This window comes from Silene latifolia, chromosome 7, assembly GCF_048544455.1.
Source record: "Silene latifolia isolate original U9 population chromosome 7, ASM4854445v1, whole genome shotgun sequence".
In the NCBI taxonomy this organism is placed as follows: Eukaryota; Viridiplantae; Streptophyta; class Magnoliopsida; order Caryophyllales; family Caryophyllaceae; genus Silene; species Silene latifolia.
This window is the reverse complement of record NC_133532.1, coordinates 7,089,765-7,113,971: the sequence shown is the minus strand read 5'-3', so window position 1 is coordinate 7,113,971 and position 24,207 is coordinate 7,089,765. Positions and strand designations below refer to the sequence as shown.

General features: G+C 37.5%; 2 protein-coding genes across 2 annotated transcripts; both read left to right on the top strand.

Moving 5' to 3' along the window:
- The first annotated feature begins 529 nt into the window (after positions 1-529).
- LOC141591556 (uncharacterized) lies at positions 530-6,453 on the top strand. Its single transcript, XM_074411936.1, has 6 exons — positions 530-689; positions 1,567-1,805; positions 1,919-2,134; positions 2,243-5,452; positions 5,624-5,805; positions 5,962-6,453. The coding sequence occupies exons 2-6, from the start codon at positions 1,599-1,601 to the stop codon at positions 6,050-6,052; spliced, it is 3,906 nt and encodes a 1,301-aa protein (XP_074268037.1). The 5' UTR covers positions 530-689; positions 1,567-1,598; the 3' UTR covers positions 6,053-6,453.
- An 8,358-nt stretch (positions 6,454-14,811) lies between these two features.
- Positions 14,812-19,076, top strand: LOC141591557 (tubulin beta-8 chain-like). Its single transcript, XM_074411937.1, has 3 exons — positions 14,812-15,314; positions 17,331-17,600; positions 18,218-19,076. Exons 1-3 carry the CDS (start codon positions 14,921-14,923, stop codon positions 18,889-18,891), a joined length of 1,338 nt encoding a protein of 445 aa, XP_074268038.1. The 5' UTR covers positions 14,812-14,920; the 3' UTR covers positions 18,892-19,076.
- Positions 19,077-24,207: the final 5,131 nt, after the last annotated feature.

Here is a 24,207-nt window from a genome sequence, read left to right as displayed (position 1 = left end):
TACCTAAGTACACAGATTACAAGAGATGGATATCTAGACGCTTTTAAGGGAGGATTTTTGTCATATACGCAAAAATGTAAGTTGTGTATACTTCATAAATGATCATGTATATTTTCGACATTTTTATGTAGTATATTATAAAATCAATGTGATTTCTTATAGCGAGGGTAAGGATGATCAAAGCCTCTCTGAGAGGCGGTCAACCCTAGCCATTCAAAGTGATCGAAGTCGTAAACCATAGAGGTGCCCCCTCCGGCCTCCGGTCTTCGTCATACGGTCATACCTACTATCCCATATTACCAACTCAACTATCTCTTCATTTCTTTATTCGTAAAAGGCGATTAATATAGAGGGTTTTATCCTTACTTAATCCAACCCGACCCAACATTTATGCCCCCATTCACCAGCCCACGAACCCACATGAGCCGCCTCGATCCCAACACCCCGACTATATCCGACTCAATCTGTATGATCCGACCGCCTGACCCGTTTGACAGGTCTAATTATATGGGTCTAGTGTGGTTTCCATAGATAGACCACCAATAAGTAAGCCGGCATTAACATAAAACATAGAACAAGAACAACGCACTTCACTCTCTCTTCGTTCATCCCTCAAATTCGCGCCTCTTCTCTCACCTTAAATTCATCTTCATATCCCCTTCGGGGGAATTTCTCCAGATTTCTTCAAGGTTTGCTTCATCTAATTCCATCTTTTTTTCTTAATTTGTTAATCATAGTAAACCCAAATCATATGAATTAGGTATTTGTTATTGTTTGCCGAATTTGATACGTTCAATTGGGGGAAATCAATGTTTTATTGGAGTACTGATTTGTTTTAATTTAGCTATTAATCGATTGAAATTTATATGGCTAGGGTTTGTAATTTATTTTCGATCTCTGTACATGTAAGAATCAAGAAATACCCAGATTGTCTGTATTAGGGTTTTTATGATTGGGGAGTCTGTTACTTCTTTGTTTTCTGGAGATTTTATTGACAAATGGATGTACTTTTGTATGCAAGATTATGACTTTTGTTTGTTAGGATTGAGTTCATTAAGCAAATGCGCCCTTTTTGAGGTCGAGATGCTGAATGTAGCTAAAGATTTGTGAATTTAGAGTTTTTTTTTTATTAGTTACGGTCCGATACTCCGATACCATGTACAGACAGCTTGAGGTTGGAGTTGATTGTTTTGAGATATGTGTGTGATGAAATTGAATAACATATATTTCAATAATTACCATCTTGTAGTGGTATAGGCCAACATTCACTTTGTTCCACTTGTCATTTGTTATTGGCTCTCTTTTTCCTTGTCATAAAACCAAAGGACAACAATTGAGCATGTAAAGATTAATGCTTTTTAACTGGATCTTACCGTTCTTTACCCTGTTTATGACGGGCGAATAACAGCTTTAGCACGTGCTACAACCTTTGTTCGGACAATTATGGTTAATGACGATACTAATATAATTAGTATTCAGGAGGAATTATTTGTACAACATATTTTTTTGTCCTTTCTTAGCATAGCACCAGTCATTTATGCTGATTCCGTTTGTTTTATGGCACAGGAGGCATTGAAGCAGATTTTCATCAGTTCAACATGGGGTTTGAAAATGATTGTATTTTGAACATTCAGTCTCTTGCCGGAGAGTACTTTTGTGCTGTTTGTCGCACTCTTGTTTACCCGAATGAGGCTATGCAAGCACCATGCACTCATCTTTATTGCAAACCTTGCCTGACATATGTAGTTAGCACAACACATGCTTGCCCGTATGATGGATACAGGGTGACTGAAGCAGATTCTAAGGTGTTTAACCCCCTTATGCAGTATAAAACTTATTCTTTTGTTTTTGATCAGAAGTTGATAGCTTGATATTACAACTTGATCTTGGCATGAATTCATTTCTTCTCTTGTCACAGCCACTTCTGGAGTCCAACAAAACACTGGCTGAAACCATTGGAAAAATCCAGGTTCATTGCCTCTATTATAGGACAGGATGCACATGGCAGGGTTCTTTATCCGACTCCACAGCACATTGTTCAACATGCGCATTTGGCGAGTCTGCAGTTCTATGCAATAGATGTGGAATTCAGCTTAAGCACCGTCAGGTGCAAGAACATGCGCAAAACTGCTCTGTAAGTTCTTATGTCCTTCCATCTTTACTTCAAATGGATATTCAGGCGTGCTTATCTGGTAGAAAATATTATTTTGAATTCTCAAAATGTCCCATTGGCCTGGATTAGGGAGCACAAACTCAGGTGCAGCAACCAGGTGGAATCCAGGATAACACATCTGCGGGATCTGCAGCTGCTCCAGACCAGACCCAGACAGGAGGCCCTACTTCTCAAGCACAGGTGTCTCAAGCTTTGACTTCAGTTGTTTCTACTCAAGATGCTAGTCAAACAGCTAATCCAGCTACACAACCACAAGCTGCTACGGCCTCTACACCTACTCCAGAACAGTTGTATCAGCAACAACAACAACAATACCAGCAGCAATACCAGCAGTACTATCAGCAGTACCCTGGATATGATCCTTATCAGCAGAACTATCAATATTACTACCAATACCCTCAAGCGGCTCAACAAAATCCTCAGGCTTATGGTCAACCTCAGCCACAGGGCTATGGTCAGGCTCAGACACAGCCTGTAGTTCAAGCTCAGCAACAGGTCCAGCCTCAAGTTCTGTCTCAGGGTGCACAACCTCCCTCTCAATCAGCTGTCAATCCTCAAGCCCAAGTCTCATATGGGGGTCAAGCACAACCGCAAATGCCAGCACAAGGTCAAGCACAACCACAAATGCCCGCACAAGGTCAAGCACCCCCTTCTCATGCTAATCCATATAATCAGCCTCAACCTTATGCTCAGCCTCAGCCTCAACCTCAACCTCAAACCCAGCCTTATACTCAGCCTCAACCTCAACCTCAAACCCAGCCTTATACTCAGCCTCAACCTCAACCTCAAACCCAGCCTTATACTCAGCCTCAACCTCAATCCCAGTATCCACAAACTCATCCTCCTATGCAACATCCTCATTCACAACCCTATCCACAACCTCAAACCCAGCATCACTATGTCCATCCACAACCTCAAGTGCAACCACAACCAAATCAGCAGGCCAACGCCCACCCTCCTCAACACCCTCCCCCTCCAAGTGCCCAGCTTCAGACTTCAAATGCTGTCACTGGATACCAGTCTTTTCCCCAAGCACAGGCTGGAGTTGGACACCCAACCCACATTGCTGGTGCTCAGTACCCTACTCAAATGCCGGGGCAATTTCCTTTGCAAACAGGTCAGATGCGCCCTCCTCAGTCTTATTCCAATGTGCCAAATCAGCAACAGCCTGCAATGTTTTCTGCACAAGGTCAAGGTCAGCCTCTTAGTGGGCCTTATGCACAACAGGTGCCTGTTTATCCTCAGACCCAGCAGCCTGGATATCCATTTCAGCAACGTCCTAATGTGCAGGCTGCTCAACAAGTTGTACCACAGCAATATGCCCAACAACAATCTTACCCTGGCCAAGGTCCATATATGCAACATCAGCCTTCTCAGATGCCCCCTCAGTCTCAGCAAAGTTATGGACACCCACCAAGTGCACAGCCAAATGTTGTGCACAATTATGCAGGTAGGCCAATGGGTGTGCAAACAGGAGCCCATCCATTTGCACAGGCTGCTGGATTTCCTGGTGGTGCTCCTCAGGTAAGGCCGTCTCAATTAAGTCAGAATCAACCCATGAAGACCAACAGTCAGCTGCCTAGTGCTGAACAGCTGGCTACTCAATCTCAACGAGTGTCAGGTGGTGAGAAGCCTCATGATCCGACATCGGAAAAAGTTGCACATGGTCAAATCGATCCTAGTAAAGAGGCCAGAGATATGGCTATGGCATCCAGTGCTGGACAAAGGGGAGATGACATGAAGTCGAAAGCTAATAATGGTCTGGCTACGAGCGTGGATGGAAATATAGTGGACAATCATGGTCAAGAAGCCAAACCGCGGACAAAAGGAAACCAAGGAGAGACTTTTTCGGAGCCTCCTTCCAGTGATGCTGGCAAAAGTGGTTCAGAGGACCCCAGGGATGGGCAAGATTTAAAGCATACGGCTAACAATGTTGCAGAAGGTTCTGATCCACCTTCGTCGTTGACTAAGTCACAATCCAAGCCGCAGCCAATGTCTTATGGATCCTCTGCTCAACATAAACCTGGTGTTGCTTCAAAATCACATTCAATGACTCATCATTCTAGCCAGTTAAGACCACAAGGACCGGGACAAGCTCCCTCTAGTGCATTCCCTCTTGAAAATCATCATCAAGGTAATCTTCCTCCTCATCAAGGTGGTCAACCTCAGAAACCCCCCGGTGATCCTCTTGTTGGCTCTCCATTTATGGGACATAGGCCTGGTGCATCTAGATATGAGATTGAGAAGTTTGCAGCTCAAAGATCTGGTCACTTTGATAGCAGACAACCTGATTCACATCCTCATGGACCAATAGAACGATCTACTTTTGGGGCTGGTCCTCATGGTATCCGGCCAGGGACTATGGAGTTTGGTGGTCCTTCTGCACACGAGTCTATGCTTGCTCCTGGGATGCGGGATGAGAGGGGCATGCCATTTGTTGAGGAACATTTGAAACACTTTCATCACAGGGAGTTTGAAGATGATTTTAGGAAGCACCCGAGACCCCCTCAGTTGGAAGCTGGACCTTCAAATCACGGGGCACGATTTCCTTCTGGCCCACTTGACCACGGTTCACGTATGTTTGGTGGAGATGGAATGTTGAGACCTTTTGACAAGGAGCCTCATGGATTTGATCGTGATCATGCATTTAAGTTAGAAGGCGTTGGCTCTGGGCCATCAAGATTACTGCCTCCTTTCCACTCTAAAGATGGTGAAAGGACACATGCTTTCCCTGACGATGACATGAGGAGAGCAGATTTCCGTCGGACTGATCTCTCTGGACCACCGCCTGGTCCTGGTTTGGGTCGTCACCACATGGATGGATTGCTTCCTAGAAGTCCAGGGAGGGACTATCCCGGTTTTCCTTCTCGCACAATTGGAAATGACTCCAGATTTTTTGAAGGTTCAAGACCCTTTAATTTCCCTGCAGAGCCATTTGGAAAGCCACATCATGAGAGCAGATTTCCGGTTCCTCCCAGGGGTGGTGACCTTGATGTACGTGGCAATTTTCGTGTGGGTGAGCATCTGGGTCAAAACCAAGATTTGATGCCTAGCCATTTGCGAAGAGGCGGACATCTGGGTTTTCGGGGTTTGCCAGAATTTGGCCACCCTGGAGAACTCTCACTAATGGATCCACATTTGTCAGGTAACTTTCCGCCACATAACCCATTTGGTGATTCTTTTGGAGTTGAAAAGACAGGCCTTCCTCGGGCAGGAGAGCATAGTTTCAGGGTCGGCTTTGGTTTCCCTCATTCTGGGCATGATGGTGGATTTCATCCAGTAAGTCTCATTAATATAAGTCCTATCCTTGGTTTTTTTTTTCTAGTACCCTCATCTGAGTACTAGATTACTGTTGCGAATATCTATGTTCTGTTTCTTAAAATTTGTATTTTACAAAGATTTGTCTGCTTATTAATATCTCTTCTCCGATTTGTCTGGTGAATTGTTCAGAGAGATACCGAGACCTTTGATAATCCACGAAAGCGAAAGCCTGGAAGCATTATGTGTCTCATTTGCAAAGTTGAGTGTGGGACTGTGGAAGGTTTGGACTTGCATTCACAGTCGAGGGAACATCAGACGAAGGCCAGAGATATGGTCTTAAGCATCAAACAACAGAATAAAAAGAAGCAGAAGTAAGATTTCTATGATAATTGAAGTGGAAGAAACTTATGCTGTGTTGTTTAATATACTCTCTGCCCCTTTCCTGCGGGTATTGTGGGGGTTCAGATTGTTGAGGGAAGAAATTGGGAGTCTCCACTTAATTTGTTTACATTTTTTTTTTTGGTTAGGGTATCAAAAGTTCAAGCCTCTGCTGGGGAAGGAAGAGACGGAGGCAGGCCTAAGAATATGGGTTTTCAAGGCCGTGGAAATAAGCGTTAGAGGCTCTGTGGTTTGACTGCCTTTCAATTCAGTCATTCTAGCTGAGTGACAGGATATGTTCCCTCAGTATTTTGCATTTAGTGCAGTAGGTGATATAGCTTTCCATGTGTGTCTCTCTCTTACTGGTTGGTTTATGCCAGTTTTGTCATTTCAGGTTGCTGCCATATTAGTGAGGATGGTATTGTGGAACTGAAGTTTCAGGGACAGTTAAGTTACTTTTTGTTTATGACTTGGCTTAAGTTCCATGTAGTTTAATTATGTTTTGTTGAACTATTTATGTTCAGTTGTTTGAAGTGGTATCTTGTATCAGTTAAGCAAGCTCACTAAGAATTATTCTTCCATTTGTGGTAGCATGTAGTGTATTGCTACCCTTGTATGACAGATTTCTTTTTTCGAGGCAACCCTTTTCTTGCTACTTTTCCCCTCTTTTGTTTTCTCATTTTAGGTGGGGGTGGGGTGGAAGGCCAACATGTTTCCAGTTTCTCCCATCTCTTGAGCTCAGATCATTTCTTTGTTCAAGCTTTTGTTCTCTTTGCCATTTCTCAAGAATAGACGTGAATAAAAAAACATTCAAATTGCTCTTTTAAGGCTCTACTACTATATGGTTGTGTAGAGAGTGGTTCCAAAGGGATGTATAAGAGATAAGAAGCCAATGCATGCAGCTAATTTTCTGATTCTTTCAGATGTTAGAATTCTTGTGGAGTGAGGGATTGTGATGGGCGTTTGTTACACCTCTTTAGGACTGGAGACTACTTTGTAACTAAGTTAATGACAAAAAGACCAGCTTGGAGATATTTGTTAATGAAACTGCCATAATGTTGTCTGTGAAGATCTGTTTAAAATGAAAAATTGTGTTTTACCTGAGTGCACAAAAGCTGAGATGGAGCAGAGCCCCCCACCCACCCACCCAGAAAATGTAGCTAGTTTTAACCTTTACGCCTTTAGGATTAGAGACTACCTTGTGACTGACAAGTAAATGACAAGGGCACCAGCTTGGGAGATATTTGTTAATGAAACTGCGCAGTGTTATGTGTTAATGTCTTTTTATAATGAAAAACCGTGTTAATGTAACTGTTGTATTCTTTTCTTCACGCTATACTTGAAGAATTCATGTGTAGTAGTGAGTTGAGGACTTAAACAAGCTCTTTGCTCAATGTGTAAAAAATTGTCTATTTTTATAGTTAACGGTGTAGGAGACTTTTACTTAGACCAGGGTTTTCCCCATATGAAAATAAATGGGTTTGCTTTTTGGAGCAAGTAGATTTGTAATGAGGCAGAGGTTTTCTTTTCTATTTTTGATGAAAAGGGATTTATTTCTTTAACCTGAAAAGAGAAGATTATGTGTTCTACATCACAAAAATTTATGTTTTGGGACACTTTTTGTGGTGATAGTTTTTTAGAATAATTTCTCTTAATTCAATTGCTGGTGGTTTTCATTTCACAAAAACCTCGCATGAGATGGTCGTGTTCATGATGGAATGCATTGCCAGAGATAAAAACAAGTTCAAAGATCCCGAGTTGGTAATTGATAGGAATCTCTTCTGCCAAGACAAGATAACAAGTATCTTTTTTTCTTGTGCATATGTCCTGGTGAACTTTACTTGATTCCCATTTTAAGTACTCCCTTTGTTTATTTCATTTCCATACGTTTAATTAAAATACATCTCACATATACTATCGGACAAATGTATGAAAATGAAATGAACAGGGTGGGTATCATGAATACAACAACACAACTCTATTGCCTCAAAGTCTCTTGTTTATGGCGAGGACAACCATGGATATAATACAAACATCAAGTGAACTTAATGTCTAATAAATAGAGAACTTTAGTTTTAATCAAACACACTTTAGGTCTTTTGGATAGAGAACTTAAGTTTTGAAAAGCACGCCTTTGTGCGAGGAAATTGCCTGAGGTGCAAATACACAATTGTTGATGTACACAATGCGCATCTGAATATTAAACTCCTTAACTATCAAAAGAGGTTCTTTTTTTGCATAATTTATATTGAGATTAAAGTGTCAATTTGCAAATAAAGTGTATTTTGCATCTACGAGGCGTGTGCGTTGTACAGTGTTGCTTCAGGCCTCACTGCCTAGTTGTCCTTGCACATTTATCACTCAGATGGACAAAGAATTTTACAATTAATCTTACGGACTACAATAGATTAGCTTGACTTAGGATTTAGCTGATGTTTTATTCAGATATCATTTTTTCCCCAATTTGATGAGATGTAAGGGCTGCTCTCTTTATTTTGGTGGGTAATTCAATTTTTTTATCCTTCACTTTGTCTTGTTTAATGATGATACTCTGATTTTATGAGGCCAGTTCGTAAGTTAATTATTGTTTCTGGCTGACTTTTGTCCAACCATAGATGTTTTCCAATGAACCTGTCTTTTTCGGGGAAGCTGGGAAGGAAAAGGCTGAAAAGCGAAAGGTTTCCTGGAGTCGTCTTTAGTGTTTGGTAAGATCATGTTCAAGCCACCAATTTATGGCGAAACTCCTTATTTTCTATGTCTAACATCTTAAACATTATTTGCTATCTTTCTCAAGGTTTCTAGTTAATCTGAATTCGGGCACATTTTTTCCTTTTTACTTTGATTAAATTATTTTCTGTATTTCAACCTAAAGATCTAACCTCTTAAGTAGTAAACCCCTCTGATCTTTTAAGCAATCTTAGAATATTTAGGACTCGCTCACTAGTGAGTTGAGCTCTTTATGATGCATTGATGCAAACGATGAAGCTGCATCAATTTGAATCTAGACGGACTCTAGAAATTGTTGAGGTATATGGTATGGTGGGAGGAAGCTTATTATGTTCCTTCACCAGTAAAAGGGGAAGACTTGGTTAAAATTGCTTAAGATTTCTTTGAAAACACTTCAAATATCACTTGACCAAGCTTATTAGATTTTAAATGAAACTTAACAAGTTACAGCTACACATTAAAATTTCGAAAATTAGAAGCTTAATAGAGATAAAGAAGATAAAGAAACAGAAGCCACGGAAAATAGTCATTTTGAGGTTGGCTAAGAATCAAGAACCACAACAATACATCAGAACAAACTGTTTTGAGGTTAGCTAACATGAATAGTCATTTTATCAATGAGACTTATGCAATGAAAAAAGAAGTTAAAGGAACAAAAGCCACTGAAAATAGTTTTATAAATAAAATTTCGAAAATTAGAAATACTCCGTACGTGAAAATACTTTTTTAAGAGTTGAAAAAAAATGAGAGCAATAAGTAGCAAGTTTTTTACTATAAGAAACTGAAAAATCAGAACTGCAAAAATTGGTAAAAGAGATTAAAATGAAAAAGAAAATCGTTCGATAAATAAACAAAATAATAGGAAAAAGAATCAAACATAAACATCTTAATAGTTTTTTCCCCTCTTTAGTGCCCTCTTCACTCATGAGAACTCATATTTCTCAGTGAGCTTTTCTTTTTGTAATTTTACGTGTGTTTCCTGTGGGGGAGTTGGATTCTTGTGGGAGAGTGCATAATACCATAAACTATTCGGTGTTCTTGCATTCTAGCTTTTTACTATTAGATTGATTTCGTATGGAATTCTAGTTACGGAAACCAGCACCAAAATTTAATCTTTAGGGATCTGACGTTCGCTTTCAAACTAGCTGTATGGTTCTAGGCCAATAATTAGTAAATATTTGGACTGCTGTGGTTGACTGAGGGACTAAAGAGGGCACTGTGAAGTGCAAGTTAATGGGGTATGCAATGATTAGTGATTTCTGTTACCCCATTGTTTTACCCCCTCATTATTCATTTGGTAGAGATGTCAGACCTGTGTTTTTTCCCTTCTGTGCTTTGAGATGCACCACATGATTTGGAGATAACAATGTGGTCTTGACTGCTGGATTTAGCCGCGAGGAAATCTGAAAAGCTGTAACGTCACTATTTGGGAGATCACCAATTGGACACAAGTTGTTTTGGTATGATAGGAGATTTTTCTAATTGGCTGCGACTTTGCTTCCGTGCAATTATTGACGGTAATTGTTTTGTGAGTGATCTTCTGTGGATATTTGTGCCATATGAGATGTATGTAGAAATTTTAAGAAACTATATTCAATAGAAAGAAACTATATTCAATAGAAAGAAAAGGGGTAAGGAGAGTGAGAGAGAAGTTAGTGGTCATAGTTGAATGAGGAAGTGGAGGATCTCATGTGTGTGTGTGATAGGTGCTCATTTGGTGTCATAGTAGTTACTGAACCAAATGGTGGTTTGTAAATATACTCCACGAATTTCATAGTTGACTGACATAGCACCTTAGAATTTTCTTTTGAAGACGCATACACACCGTGATGTGTAGAAACGGATGTGTATAACTAGATTGGAACTGCAACTGAGAGCTATGGGAATCCTAGCATTGGGCTAGAAATACTGATGCACATATGTGCAGAGCTGTGACACCGAAAGTTGCTTGTGGCTGATGAAAATATTTAGGGACATCATTCAGCTTTTAAGCTTATCTTTGCTTCTGTATCCCTTTTGTTATCCCCTGTTTCAGTATTCTTGTCAGACAAATATTGAGTATAAGAATCTCCATGATTAGTTGTATTCGTGTTTTAAGCGTCTATATACTATTTCAGAACAGCTTTACCTAATCCGGGTGATCCTTTACGTATCTTTTTGCTGTTATTTTTACAAATACCAACTGGCTTTGATCTTACCATGCTACTGATATTGGAGTTTGTGGTATATATCATCTTTTTTTCTTCTGTGCATTTGTTTGATTCCTTGGCCTTGAAATTTTATGTGTATCCACTATCTAGTCCCATTAGATAATGATAAGATACCTTGCTGCCTTAGCTAAGTTTATGGGTTGTTGCATAAAAAAAAGTAAGAAAAAAAAATTATGCAGACCAGCAAAATTGGGAGGGGATGAGTAAAGGGAGGCGATTTGCTTACTGTAGTTGAATACTGTTCTAGGGGTTCTGGAAAATCGGAGTTCTCTTGGTTAAAGTTTTAGGAGTTATTATAGAAGTCACCTATGGTAAACTCTGTTAGGTGTAGTGTAGCTGTTAGAATTCAATATGGAGAAGTGCCGTCATTTTTACATTTTATTTACTTATTGGATGACCTGGAGAGCTGGAGGTATGCTAGATGTAATTTTGATAGTCTTTGGTTTTTATCTGGTGGGCATTAGACCATTAAAGGTTGCTGGCCACTCCGGCCAGATACATGGAGAGGAAGATCCCTTTTAGGGCAAGAAGTTTAGCGTAGTTGGTTGGTATCCTGTGTGCAAAATGTAACTAAGGTCTCTATGTGACCGTCACTATTTGCTCATTCAAATTTGGGTATGGAGTATGAAGTATGAACAAGAAAGGAAATTCAAATAAGAGAAGTTAAAATATAGAGCTAAGCTATCTCATTATTTTCGAGATAAGAAGAAGTTTCTTTGCTGAAATGTAATCATTCCTTGATAGTAGTGTTGTTTCCACAGTTTGTCTTTTAGAATAGTTGATTTATTTGAAATATTTAGAACTTTTATTTAACCTTTAAAAATTTATTTGTTCTTTTCGGATTTATTGAAACCTTTTTACCAACAACTTTCATAGTCTGATTAATACTTAATGTTGATATTTATCATTGGTGTCTCTGAAAAACATTCAATTTTACTCTCTTTTCAAAAAACTTAGAATCTTTTTTCTAGATTTAAATTCTAAGTTTTCTAAAAAGATAATCCGGATCGTTTTAAAACCTGTAGATGTTTTGATTCTTTACTTTTGTTAGTTCAACCATCAAAGCTTTTGTTTTAGGGTAATTAATTCCTTTTTGGTCCTTGTGTTTTTTTTGGTGGAGACTTATTCAGGCTACATTGCTTTGACTCTTGGATATGGAACATATAGAACTTGTAAATAATTTTGAAATTTAAGTCGCTTTGTTTTTTTACTTACTAAAAAGTGCAATTTACAATACCATAACCTGAAAAGTGAACTCTATTCCTTGATAGTAGTGTTGTTTCATGTCAAAAAAATTTTAGAATAGTTCAAATTTTTAGAAACCTGAACTAGCTCTCTTTTACACCTCCAAGGTTCTCTATCAACTACTGTGGAGTGAGGGAATGTTTAAAGTACCCAGAGTTATTCCTATCAAAGTCTGTGTATACATATAATGTTGATATTTATCATTGGTGTCTCTGAGAAAACATTCAATTGGTTTACTCTCTTTTTCAGGTGCTGAAACTTAGAGAAGTATGTTTTAGAGTATGCATTTCGTGTGTCTTGTCTAAAGTTCATAGATAACATGGATTGTTCTGTAGATGTTTTGATTCTTTACCCTGTTAGTTCAACCATCAAAGCTTGGTGAGTTAGGGTAATTAATTACTTGTTTGGTCCTTGTGTTTTTTTAGTGGGGACTTATTCGAAGCTACATTGCTTTGACTCTTGGCATATGGAACATATAGAACTTGTACTTAATTTTGACGAATTTAAGTCGCTTCACTTTTTTTAGTTACTAAAAAAATACAACTATTGCTCAATAGGATACTGAAGTTCAAAACTCTTAAGCAATTTACTCTTACCATTGCGTTTCTATTTTGAAAACGTCCTCATTTTCGGGTAGAGTCTTCATGTCTAAAAAATTTTAGTCACGGAGTTCAAATTTTGGAGAACCTGAATGTGACACTCTTATTATCCGTGTTTAAGTAAAACATAAGTTAGGAGCGATGAACTACCGTGGAGACGTGGAGTACCTTGTTTAAAGTATATGTTACAGAGTTATTCCTCCTCCCCTTCCTTGTCTGTCTCTTTAAAACCCCTTAGTGCCGGGGGCTAGCCGGGGCAATCGTCCCCGCTGAACATGGAAAATTTTGAAGTTTCTAGTTTTAAATTTTCGACTTTTTTTTTTCCTTCTAAATTTCTCTTAGCTCACTAGTTCGCAATCCTGTCTCCGCCAAAATATTTTCTTTTATCTTCTTTCCCAGTGAGCAAAAAAATGAGGTTATAATCATTTCTTCTACTACCCCCCCCCCCCCCCCACCCCCCCACCCCCAACCCCAACCACACACACCAATGTCAATGCTACAGAAGGAGGGCAATTGCTGATATATGTGCCTGTAAGGAGCTGTTTAGACTTTAGATGTTAGTGTGGTTTGCGATGTGGTTTGCGATCACACGATGGTTTAGGGTAAAAAGACACCTGCCGGTAGAGCTTGAAAATATATGCGGAGCTGATGCTCTTTGAGCTACTTTTACTTCCTATTTTATCCTCATTTCCCTAGCTGACCATTAAAAGTTCCGACCATTTATGGCATTTTGCATCGTCAGAGCTGGACACTAGTGTATCAGATTAGGTAGATGCTCGTGGATACTATTATGCTAATGCTAACAAAATACTTTTGTAGTGTTACTGTTGTGTTTTTGGTAGGGATGTACGATAGACAACAGATACCGTTCTTTTTACTTGAAGAGGAGCTTTGAGTCTTTACCTCTGGTTTTCCGTCTCTCTTTTTGTCACTTGTAATCTATAGTATGTCGATTTTTGTACTTCGTAATACTCTGGTGGTGTCGGTTTTATGCAAAATTGACGGGTTGATCAATTGCTCTATAATGATTGAGTAGAACTCCACCGGGGTCCAACCCGAACAATGTAATTCACTTGCAAAAGACAACCCGATAAATAATTGAAGTTATTATCGATAAGGATGAATTAGCCTATAGTATACAAAATGGGTCCCCAAAATAACTCTTGAGCATGATTGAACACAAGTGTTAACTGTGCTAGTATTATTAATCAACCCATCTGTTAATAATTGTCCTGTCTTGACCAACTTCATAATTACGATCGACATGATTGTTAGGTCGCCTCAATATAAAATCATTTACGATAATTACAAAAATGAGCATAATTAAACAATACTGTTTTTATTTAATTATGGTTAAATCTAGTTTTCATCGCATCAAATTGTACAGTACAATTGTACACTACGTTACGTGCTACTGTAACGGAAAGTATAAAGTTAAAAATTGCATCATCATTCCCAGCTGTTTACGGATGGACATCCACTCAAATTCTGTCTCCACTCACGTGGGCCCATTACTTTAATATCCATTTTTTAATTAATTAACCAAAAATAAGTTTAAAATACAATAAAATAAAATAAACTAAAATATTCTTATTTAATTTTTGGGTAATGATAAATACAACCTACTGGATTGTATTTAAACATTTAATACCCTTTTATATTTGGTAAAAAATTTATACAATTAAAATAAATTGAAAGAATTTCGATTTTTAAAATAATCCATTGGGTTGTATTTATCATAACCCTTTACTTTTTTAGTTTAGATGAAAAAAAAGAAATAAATTTTCGACTAAAAAATTGATGCTCAGAAAAAAATAGAAAGAACGATAGTTTAAATACTGTGTTGGAGACCGTGTATATATATTAATTATTTATTTTTTCTCTTTTTTAATTAATTAACCGAAAATAAGTTTAAAATACAATAAACTAAAATATTCATATTTAATTTTTTTAGTTTAGATGAAAAGAAGAAGTAAATTTTCGACTAAAAAACTGATACTCAAAAAATTTAAAATAAAATTTAAAAAATAAACAATAAGAGTAAAATGACGATTATAAAACGGATTAAGATCGGCAACAAATTTGTCTAGCACCGCCATAAAAATATCTGCGTGAATATTGTTACGGTTTGTATTTCACAAATTCAAAATACACATCCATTTACCATCTTACCCCTACATAAAGTATCCGTTACCGTCACACACATCTTTCTATAAATACCCTTTCACTCCCACTTCACCATTTCCGCTCCTCTTCCGTCTCCACTCTCAACAAACCCTAAAATTCGAAATTCAAATCCCAAACCGATCTCAAACCCGAACCCAAAAATGAGAGAAATCCTTCATATTCAAGGTGGACAATGTGGTAACCAAATCGGGTCGAAGTTTTGGGAAGTGGTTTGCGCTGAACACGGTATCGATACCACCGGACAATACGCCGGCGATACCGATCTTCAGTTAGAGAGGATTAATGTTTACTATAATGAGGCGAGTTGCGGTCGTTATGTTCCTCGTGCTGTGCTTATGGATCTTGAGCCTGGTACTATGGATGCTATTAGAACTGGGCTTTATGGTCAGATTTTTCGACCCGATAATTTTGTGTTTGGTCAATCTGGTGCTGGGAATAATTGGGCTAAGGGTCATTATACTGAGGGTGCTGAGTTGATTGATTCTGTTCTTGATGTTGTTAGGAAAGAGGCTGAGAATTGTGATTGTCTTCAAGGTATTCGACGAAATGCCTCTTTAATTTTTGTCGATTTTTATATGTTTTTGTTGTGTTTTTGAGTAATTTATTGTTTGTAATAATAATTTTTTGCGTTGTTGTGATGTCTTGAAGGTGTTCGACGAAATGCCTCTGTGAATTTGTTGTGTTTTTGTCGATTTTTATATGTTTATTTTGCGTTTTTTGTGATTTATTGCTGTAATAAGAATTTGTTTGCGTTTTTGTGTTGTCTTGAAGGTGTTCGACGAAATGCCTCTATGAAGTGTTGTCGATTTTTTGTTGTGTTTTTTGTGAATTATTGTTTGTAATAATAATTTGTTTGCGTTGTTTTGTTGTCTTGAAGGTGTTCGACGAAATGCCTCTATGAAGTGTTGTCGATTTTTTGTTGTGTTTTTAGTGAGTTATTGTTTGTAATAATAATGTGTTTGCGCTGTGTTGTTGTCTTGAAGGTGTTCGACGAAATGCCTCTGTGAATTTGTAGAGTTTTTGTTGATTTTTATAAGTTTGTGTTGCGTTTTTGGAGTAATTTATTGTTCGTAATGATAATGTGTTTGCGTTGTTGTGTTGTTTTGAAGGTGTTTTGACGAAATGCCTCTATGAAGTGTTGTCGATTTTTATTGTGTTTTTAGTGAATTATTGTTCGGAATATTCTGTTTGTGTTGTTGTATTGTTTGAAGGTGTTTGAGGAAATGCCTCTATGAAGTGTTGAAATGTTGATGTTTTGTTGTGTTTTTGTGTAAATTGTTGGGAATAATTAGTGTGCGTTGTAGGTGTTCAATGATATGCCTCATTGGAGTTTCATATCGTTTGTTGATGTTCACATTTGGTTGTTCATTTCGATCATATGCTGAATTAAATAAAAAATGTGATGTAGGGTTTTAGGGGTGTCATTTGTTTGGAGTGAGTTGTTCGGAATAATCAGTTCGTGTTGTAGATGTTCGACGGAGATGCCTCATTGGAATTCCGTATTGTTTGTTGATGTTTTTAGTGAATTATTGTTCGTAATAATAATGTATTTGCGCTGTGTTGTTGTCTTGAAGGTGTTCGACGAAATGCCTCTGTGAATTTGTTGAGTTTTTGTCGATTTTTATAAGTTTATGTTGCGTTTTTTGAGTGATTTATTGCTGTAATTAGAATTTGTTTGCGTTGTTGTGTTGTCTTGAAAGTGTTCGATGAAATGCCTCTATGAAGGTTTGTCGATTTTTGTTGTGTTTTTAGTGAATTATTGTTTGTAATAATAATGTGTTTGCGCTGTTTTGTTGTCTTGAAGGTGTTCGACGAAATGCCTCTATGAATTTGTTGGGTTTTTGTTGATTTTTATAAGTTTGTGTTGCGTTTTTGGAGTAATTTTTTGTTCATAATGATAATGTGTTTGCGTTGTGTTGTTTTGAAGGTGGTGTTCGACGAAATGCCTCTATGAAGTGTTGTCGATTTTTATTGTGTTTTTAGTGAATTATTGTTCGGAATATTGTGTTTGCGTTGTTGTATTGTTTGAAGGTGTTCGAGGAAATGCCTCTATAAAGTGTTGAAATGTTGTTGATGTTTTTGTTGTGTTTTTGGAGTGAGTTGGAGTTTCATATCGTTTGTTGATGTTCACATTTGGTTGTTCATTTCGTTCATATGCCGAATTAAATAAAAAATGTGATGTAGGGTTTCAGGTGTCATTTGTTTGGAGTGAGTTGTTCGGAATAATCAGTTCGTGTTGTAGATGTTCGATGGAGATGCCTCATTGCTATTGTTTGTGTTATTGGTGTTCGATTACATGCCTCAATGAAGCTTCATATCGTTGTTGATGTTCACATTTGGTTGTTTATTTTGATCGTATGCTGAATTAAATAAAAGTGTGATGCAGGGTTTCTGTTGTCATTTGTTAGGAGTGAATTGCTAGGAATAATCAGTTCACGTTGTAGGTGTTTGGCGATATGCCTCATTGGAGTTGTGTATCGTTTGTTGATGTTTGTTTATGTTGGTTGATTATTTGAGTAGTATGCTGAATGAATATAAATTATGATGCAGGATTTCAGGTCTGTCACTCGTTGGGAGGTGGGACAGGTTCCGGGATGGGAACACTACTGATATCGAAGATAAGGGAGGAGTACCCAGACAGGATGATGCTGACTTTCTCTGTGTTTCCATCTCCGAAAGTGTCTGATACTGTTGTTGAGCCATATAATGCAACCTTGTCTGTGCATCAGCTTGTGGAGAATGCTGATGAGTGTATGGTTCTTGATAATGAAGCCTTGTATGACATTTGCTTTAGGACACTCAAGCTCACTACTCCTAGCTGTAAGTCTTATCTACCCTGTTTGATCTCAGTTCTGCTTGTTTATGTGTATTTGGAGTTATGTATTCAGACTTCAGAGCATTTGGGTGTGAATTTCTGTTTGCTTTCGTCATTCTTTAATATTCTTGGTGTAATAAGAAGTCCATTTTCTTTTAAATCGCAGTTTTTAATATTCTTTCATTACTCTTTTGAGTCATTTGTGTTATTAATAGCAAATAGCAAATGCCAAAATATTTTCTGCAGTTCATTGTAGTATCAATACATGGCACAAAAGGTTCAGTTGATCGGTTCATGTTATTTGTGTTTGTATGTGTTGTCTTTTATGCAGTTTTTATTATTGGTTCAACTCCATTTTCTTTCAAGTTGCAGTTTTTAATATTGTGTCATCAGTCTTTTTTTAAATCAGTTTTGTTATTAATACAAATAGCAACTGCGAAAAAGTTTTCTGCAGTACATTGGAGTGTCTACGATAAGCTCTTATGGCCCTTAAGTTTCAGTTGTTGATTAGTTCAAGTTATTTGTGTTTGTATATGTTGTCTTGGATAGATGAGTAAAGTTTGTTGTCTTGGATAGAACTTCTCGTTTCTGGCGTTTATTGATTGATTGTGTATTTATGCAGTTGGTGATTTGAACCACTTGATCTCCGCAACAATGTCTGGTGTTACATGCTGCCTGAGGTTCCCCGGTCAGCTGAACTCTGACCTCAGGAAACTGGCTGTCAACCTTATCCCATTCCCGAGGCTTCACTTCTTCATGGTGGGTTTTGCCCCACTTACATCCCGTGGATCTCAGCAATACCGTGCTCTATCTGTTCCTGAGCTGACTCAGCAAATGTGGGATGCTAAAAACATGATGTGTGCTGCTGACCCGCGCCATGGCCGTTATCTGACTGCCTCTGCCATATACCGTGGCAAGATGAGCACCAAGGAGGTTGACGAGCAAATGCTTAATGTGCAAAACAAAAACTCGTCTTACTTCGTTGAATGGATTCCCAACAACATGAAGTCGACTGTGTGTGACATCCCACCAACTGGTCTTAAAATGGCGGCCACATTTATTGGTAACTCGACCTCGATTCAAGAGATGTTTAGGAGGGTGAGTGAACAGTTCACTGCTATGTTCAGGAGGAAGGCTTTCTTGCATTGGTATACCGGTGAGGGTATGGACGAGATGGAGTTCACAGAAGCTGAGAGTAACATGAATGATTTGGTGGCCGAGTATCAGCAGTATCAGGATGCAACTGCCGATGAGGAAGAGTATGAAGATGAGGAGGAAGAGCAAGAATATGCGTAATGTAATCGTCCAAGATCTATGTAATCTTTTTTATGTTAAAATCGACATTTATGGTATTTTAGTATAATTACCTAGTAGCGGTATATCTTTGGTTTGTATCCTCAACTTCTAGTTGTAAGGAACTGAATCCAGACAGTTGCCATTCTTGGGTTTTTGGGGAAATTGCGAAAATGGAAAGATTTTGAGACTCAGTTTGCGCAAATTCTATTCGTATTTTGTAACATTGTCAAGTTAGTGATTTGAGACATTGTCCTCGAGTCCACATATAACGCCTCGTGTGGGTCGTGTCTCAAATTAAATGACGGTTTCTCCAACGTATGTCCTTTTATTTAGCATCAACCAATAAGCTGGTGCATTTGGTTACCTCTCTGACAAACGTTTCGTTTTGCAATGGTAATTCACTGAATTGGATTTGTTTTTTTAAAAATCTTATCAAAACGGTGTCCACGTATCCGGGATTTTTGGACGTCAAAACGCCATACCATTTTGTTTTTAATGAATACCCATAAACTTCATTAAAAAATGGACTAAAAAAACACGCCATTGGGAATGGCGGGTTTCGGAGCTCGCCATCCCTAATGGCGTGTCTTATGTATTTTTTTTTTTTTTTTATTGTTCATTCATTGAGGAAAAAATTGTTGTAAAGATCACGCCAACTAATGGCGTGTTTATAGATCTTTCAATTTTTACTATATTATTTACAGATTTTAGATTTATAACTCATTAATTTTAGAAAACATAATTAAATCTTAAAATTAATCGAGAAAATTGAGTACTTTCATGAAGTGTATTTTTTATGAAAATATTTTAACTACCACATAGTATTTTAATAAATTCTTTTTCGTCACGAAATTAATAATAGGAGTAAGGCACAAGATACTTTTTTCTCTCAAAAATACCCATACCCAATGAATGAATGGGGAACTTAATGGAGTGCCCCATTGTCCCAATCCCTTTTTGTGAGAGAATCAATCAATCAATCAATCAATCACAATCAATCAATCTTTGTTTGTTTTATTGGCAATCGAATAGAATCCCGCAAATGAAATAATAATAATTTTTACTATATTATATTAATAATAATAATTCTACTACTAATAATAAATATTATAATAAAAATAATACCAATAATAATAATAATAATAAATATTATTATAATATTATTCATTAATAATAATATAATCTAATAATAGTAATCTAATAATAATAATAATATAATAAGATATATAAAAAATAAAATAGTAATATAATAATAAAGATAGTAATAATAATAATAATAATATATTAGTAATATAAATGATAACATTATTAATAATAATATAATATATTAATAATAATAACTAATAAATAAATAATAATAATATAATAATAATATGTCTAATATAATAACTTATTAATATAATAATAATAATAATAAATATGTGATTAATAATAATGAGTATATTAATAAAATAATAAATATAAAATAATAACTTCTTAATATAATAATATTAAATATAATAATAATAATAATAAATATGTTATGAATAAAATTAATAATAATGAATATATTAATAAAATAGTAAATATAATATAATAATAATAATGATAATAATAATAAATATATTAAATATAAATATAATAATATAAACAATACGAATAAATTATTAATAAATATAATAGTAATATAATAAATATAAAAATAATAATAATAATATAATAATAATAATAACAACAACAACAATAGTAAATACATTAATATAAAAATAATAATAATGATATCAATAAGAATAATAATAGTAATGTTGAAATAAACTAATAAAATGAATCAAAATCACATAAAAGTTCCTCAAGTCGAATAAAGCGGCCACACAAAATTTGAGTAGCAATCGGAAGACATTTGGAGGTGCCAGTATGCCACAAACCAAAGATTCGTCGAACCTCGGATAATCGTGAAAAATGGATTAATGCTCGTTTAATGCTCGTTATTTGAGGTCAATCGAATAGAGCTCTGTAATGACCTCGGATGCTTGATTGAAAAACGAGTCCAAAAGAAACGGGTTCTAACAATTTATGTACGGCTCAAATTTATAGCTTTAAATACAAATTTGTTTTAATTTTGTTAAAAGATTATATTTTTAAGATTAATGATGAAAAAATTAGTTTTAAATGAAAAATTACTAATAAATGAAATCTAATTTGTTTCCATATATAAGCTAGAGCACTTGGAAGGAAAACTATAAAAGTTTTATTCTCTTAATATATAGGGGGATTAAATTAACCTATGAGTAGGTTAACTCCTAAAATGACCTCGGAAGCGTGATAAAAAAACCGGGAAAAAAAGAAACAGGGTCCGGTACGACCTCCCGAACGGCTCAAATTGAAGTGTATAATACACGGTTTTTCGGGATTCCAGGGTCCCAGAACAAAATTCTCCGGAAATCACATAGAAAGTTCCTCGGGTCAGATAAAGTGGCAACGCAAAATTTGAGAAGCAACGGAAGACATTGGGGGGTGTCGGTATGTCATAAACCAAGATTCTTCGAACCTCGATAATCGTGAAAAATGGATTAATGCTCGTTTAATGCTCGTTATTTGAGGTTGAATCGAATAGTTTAACTCCTGTAATGACCTCGGACGCGTGATTGAAAAACAGGGAGAAAAAGAAATAGGTTCCGGTACGACCTCCTGAAAGGCTCAAATTGAAGTGTATAATACACGGTTTTTCGGGATTCCGGGTCCCGGAACAAAATTCCCCGGAAATCACATAGAAATTTCCTCGGGTTAGATAAAGATGCCACGCAAAAATTGAGTAGCAACGGAAGACATTTGGGAGTGCCGGTATGGCATAAACCAGCATTCGTCGAACCTCGGATAATCGTGAAAAATGGATTAATCCTGCTCGTTATTTGAGGCTGAATCGGGTAGGTTAACTCCTGTAATGACCTCGGACGCGTGATTGAAAAACAGGGAGAAAAAACAGGTCCGGTACGACCTCCCGAACGGCTCAAATTGAAGTGTATAATACACGGTTTTTCGGGATTCCAGGGTCCCGAAACAAAATTCTACGGAAATCATATAGAAAATTCCTCGGGTCAGATAAAGCGGGCACGCAAAATTTGAGTAGCAACAAAGGACATTTGGGGGTGCCGGTATGCCGTAAACCATCATTCGTCGAACCTCGGATAATCGTGAAAAAAAGGATTAATGCTCGTCTAATGCTCGTTATTTGAGGCTGAATCAAATAGGTTAACTCCTAAAATGACCATGGACGCGTGATAAGAAATCCGGGAAAAAAGAAACAGGGTCCGGTACGACCTCTCGAACGGCTCAAATTGAAGTGTATAATACAAGGTTTTTCGGGATTCGAGTCCCGAACAAAATTCCCCGGAAATCACATATAAATTTCTCGGGTCGGATAAAGATGCCACATAAAATTTAAGTAGCAACGGAAGACATTTGGGAGTGCCGGTATGGCATAAACCAAAGATTCGTCAACCTCGGATAATCGTGAAAAATGGATTAATGCTCGTTATTAGAGGTTGAATCGAATAGGTTAACTCCTAAAATGACCTCGGACGCGTGATTGAAAAAACAGGAGAAAAAGCAACGGGTCCGGTACAACCTCCCGAACGGCTCAAATTGAAGTGTATAATACACGGTTTTTCGGGATTCCAGGGTCCCGGAACAAAATTCTCCGAAAATCACATCGAAAGTTCCTCGGGTTAGATAAAGCGGCCACACAAAATTTGAGTAAGCAACGGAAGACATTTGGGGTGCTTTGGTATGCCATAAACCAAGATTCGCGAACCTCGGATAATCGTGAAAAATGGATTAATGCTCGTTTAATGCTCGTTATTTGAGGCTGAATCGAATAGGTTAGCTCCTGTAATGACCTCGGACGCGTGATTGAAAAACAAGGAGAAAAAGAAACAGGTTCCGGTACGACCTCCCGAACGGCTCAAATTGAAGTGTATAAATACACGGTTTTTCGGGATTCCAGGGTCCAAAATCAAAATTCTCCGGAAATCATATAGAAAGTTCCTCGGGTCAGATAAAGCGGCCACGCAAAATTTGAGTAGCAACAGAAGACATTTGGGGTTGCCGGTATGCCGTAAACCAGCATTCGTCGAACCTCGAATAATCGTGAAAAAAGGATTAATGCTCGTCTAATGCTCGTTATTTGAGGCTGAATCAAATAGGTTAACTCCTAAAATGACCACAGACGCTTGATAAAATAACCGGGAAAAAATAAACAGGGTCCGGTACGATCTCCCGAACGGCTCAAATTGAAGTGTATAATACACGGTTTTTCGGGATTCCAGGGTCCCGGAACAAAATTCTCCGGAAATCACATAGAAAGTTCCTCGGGTCAGATAAAGCGGCCACGCAAAATTTGAGTAGCAACGGAAGACATTTGGGGGTGTCGGTATGCCATAAACCAGCATTCTTCGAACCTCGAATAATCGTGAAAAATGGATTAATGCTCGTTTAATGCTCGTTATTTGAGGTTGAATCGAATAGTTTAACTCATGAAATGACTTCGGACGCGTGATTGAAAAACAGAGAGAAAAAGAAACAGGTTCCGGTACGACCTCCTGAAAGGCTCAAATTGAAGTGTATAATACACGGTTTTTCGGGATTCCGGGCTCCCGAAACAAAATTCTCCAGAAATCACATAAAAAATTCCTCGGGTCAGATAAAGCGACCACGCAAAATTTGAGTAGTAACGGAAGACATTTGGGGGTGCCGGTATGCCACAAACCAGCATTCGTCGAACCTCGGATAATCGTGAAAAATGTATTAATGCTCGTTATTTGAGGTTGAATCGAATAGGTTAGCCCCTGTAATGACCTTGGACGCGTGATTGAAAAACAGGGATAAAAAGAAATAGGTTCCGGTACGACCTCCCGAACGGCTCAAATTGAAATGTATAATACACGGTTTTTCGGGATTCCAGGGTCCCGGAACAAAATACTCCGGAAATCACATAGAAAGTTCCTCGGGTCAGATAAAGCGGCCACAGAAAATTTAAGTAGCAACGGAAGACATTTGGGGGTGCCGGTATGCCATAAACCAGCATTCGTCAAACCTCGGATAATCGTGAAAAATGGATTAATGCTCGTTATTTGAGGCTGAATCGAATAGGTTGACTCCTAAAATGACCTCGGACGCGTGATAAAAAATCCGGGAAAAAAAGAAACAGGGTCCGGTACGACCTCCCGAACGGCTCAAATTGAAGTGTATAATACACGGTTTTTCGGGATTCCAGGGTCCCGGAACAAAATTCTCCGGAAATCACATAGAAAGTTCCTCGGGTCAGATAAAGCAGCAACG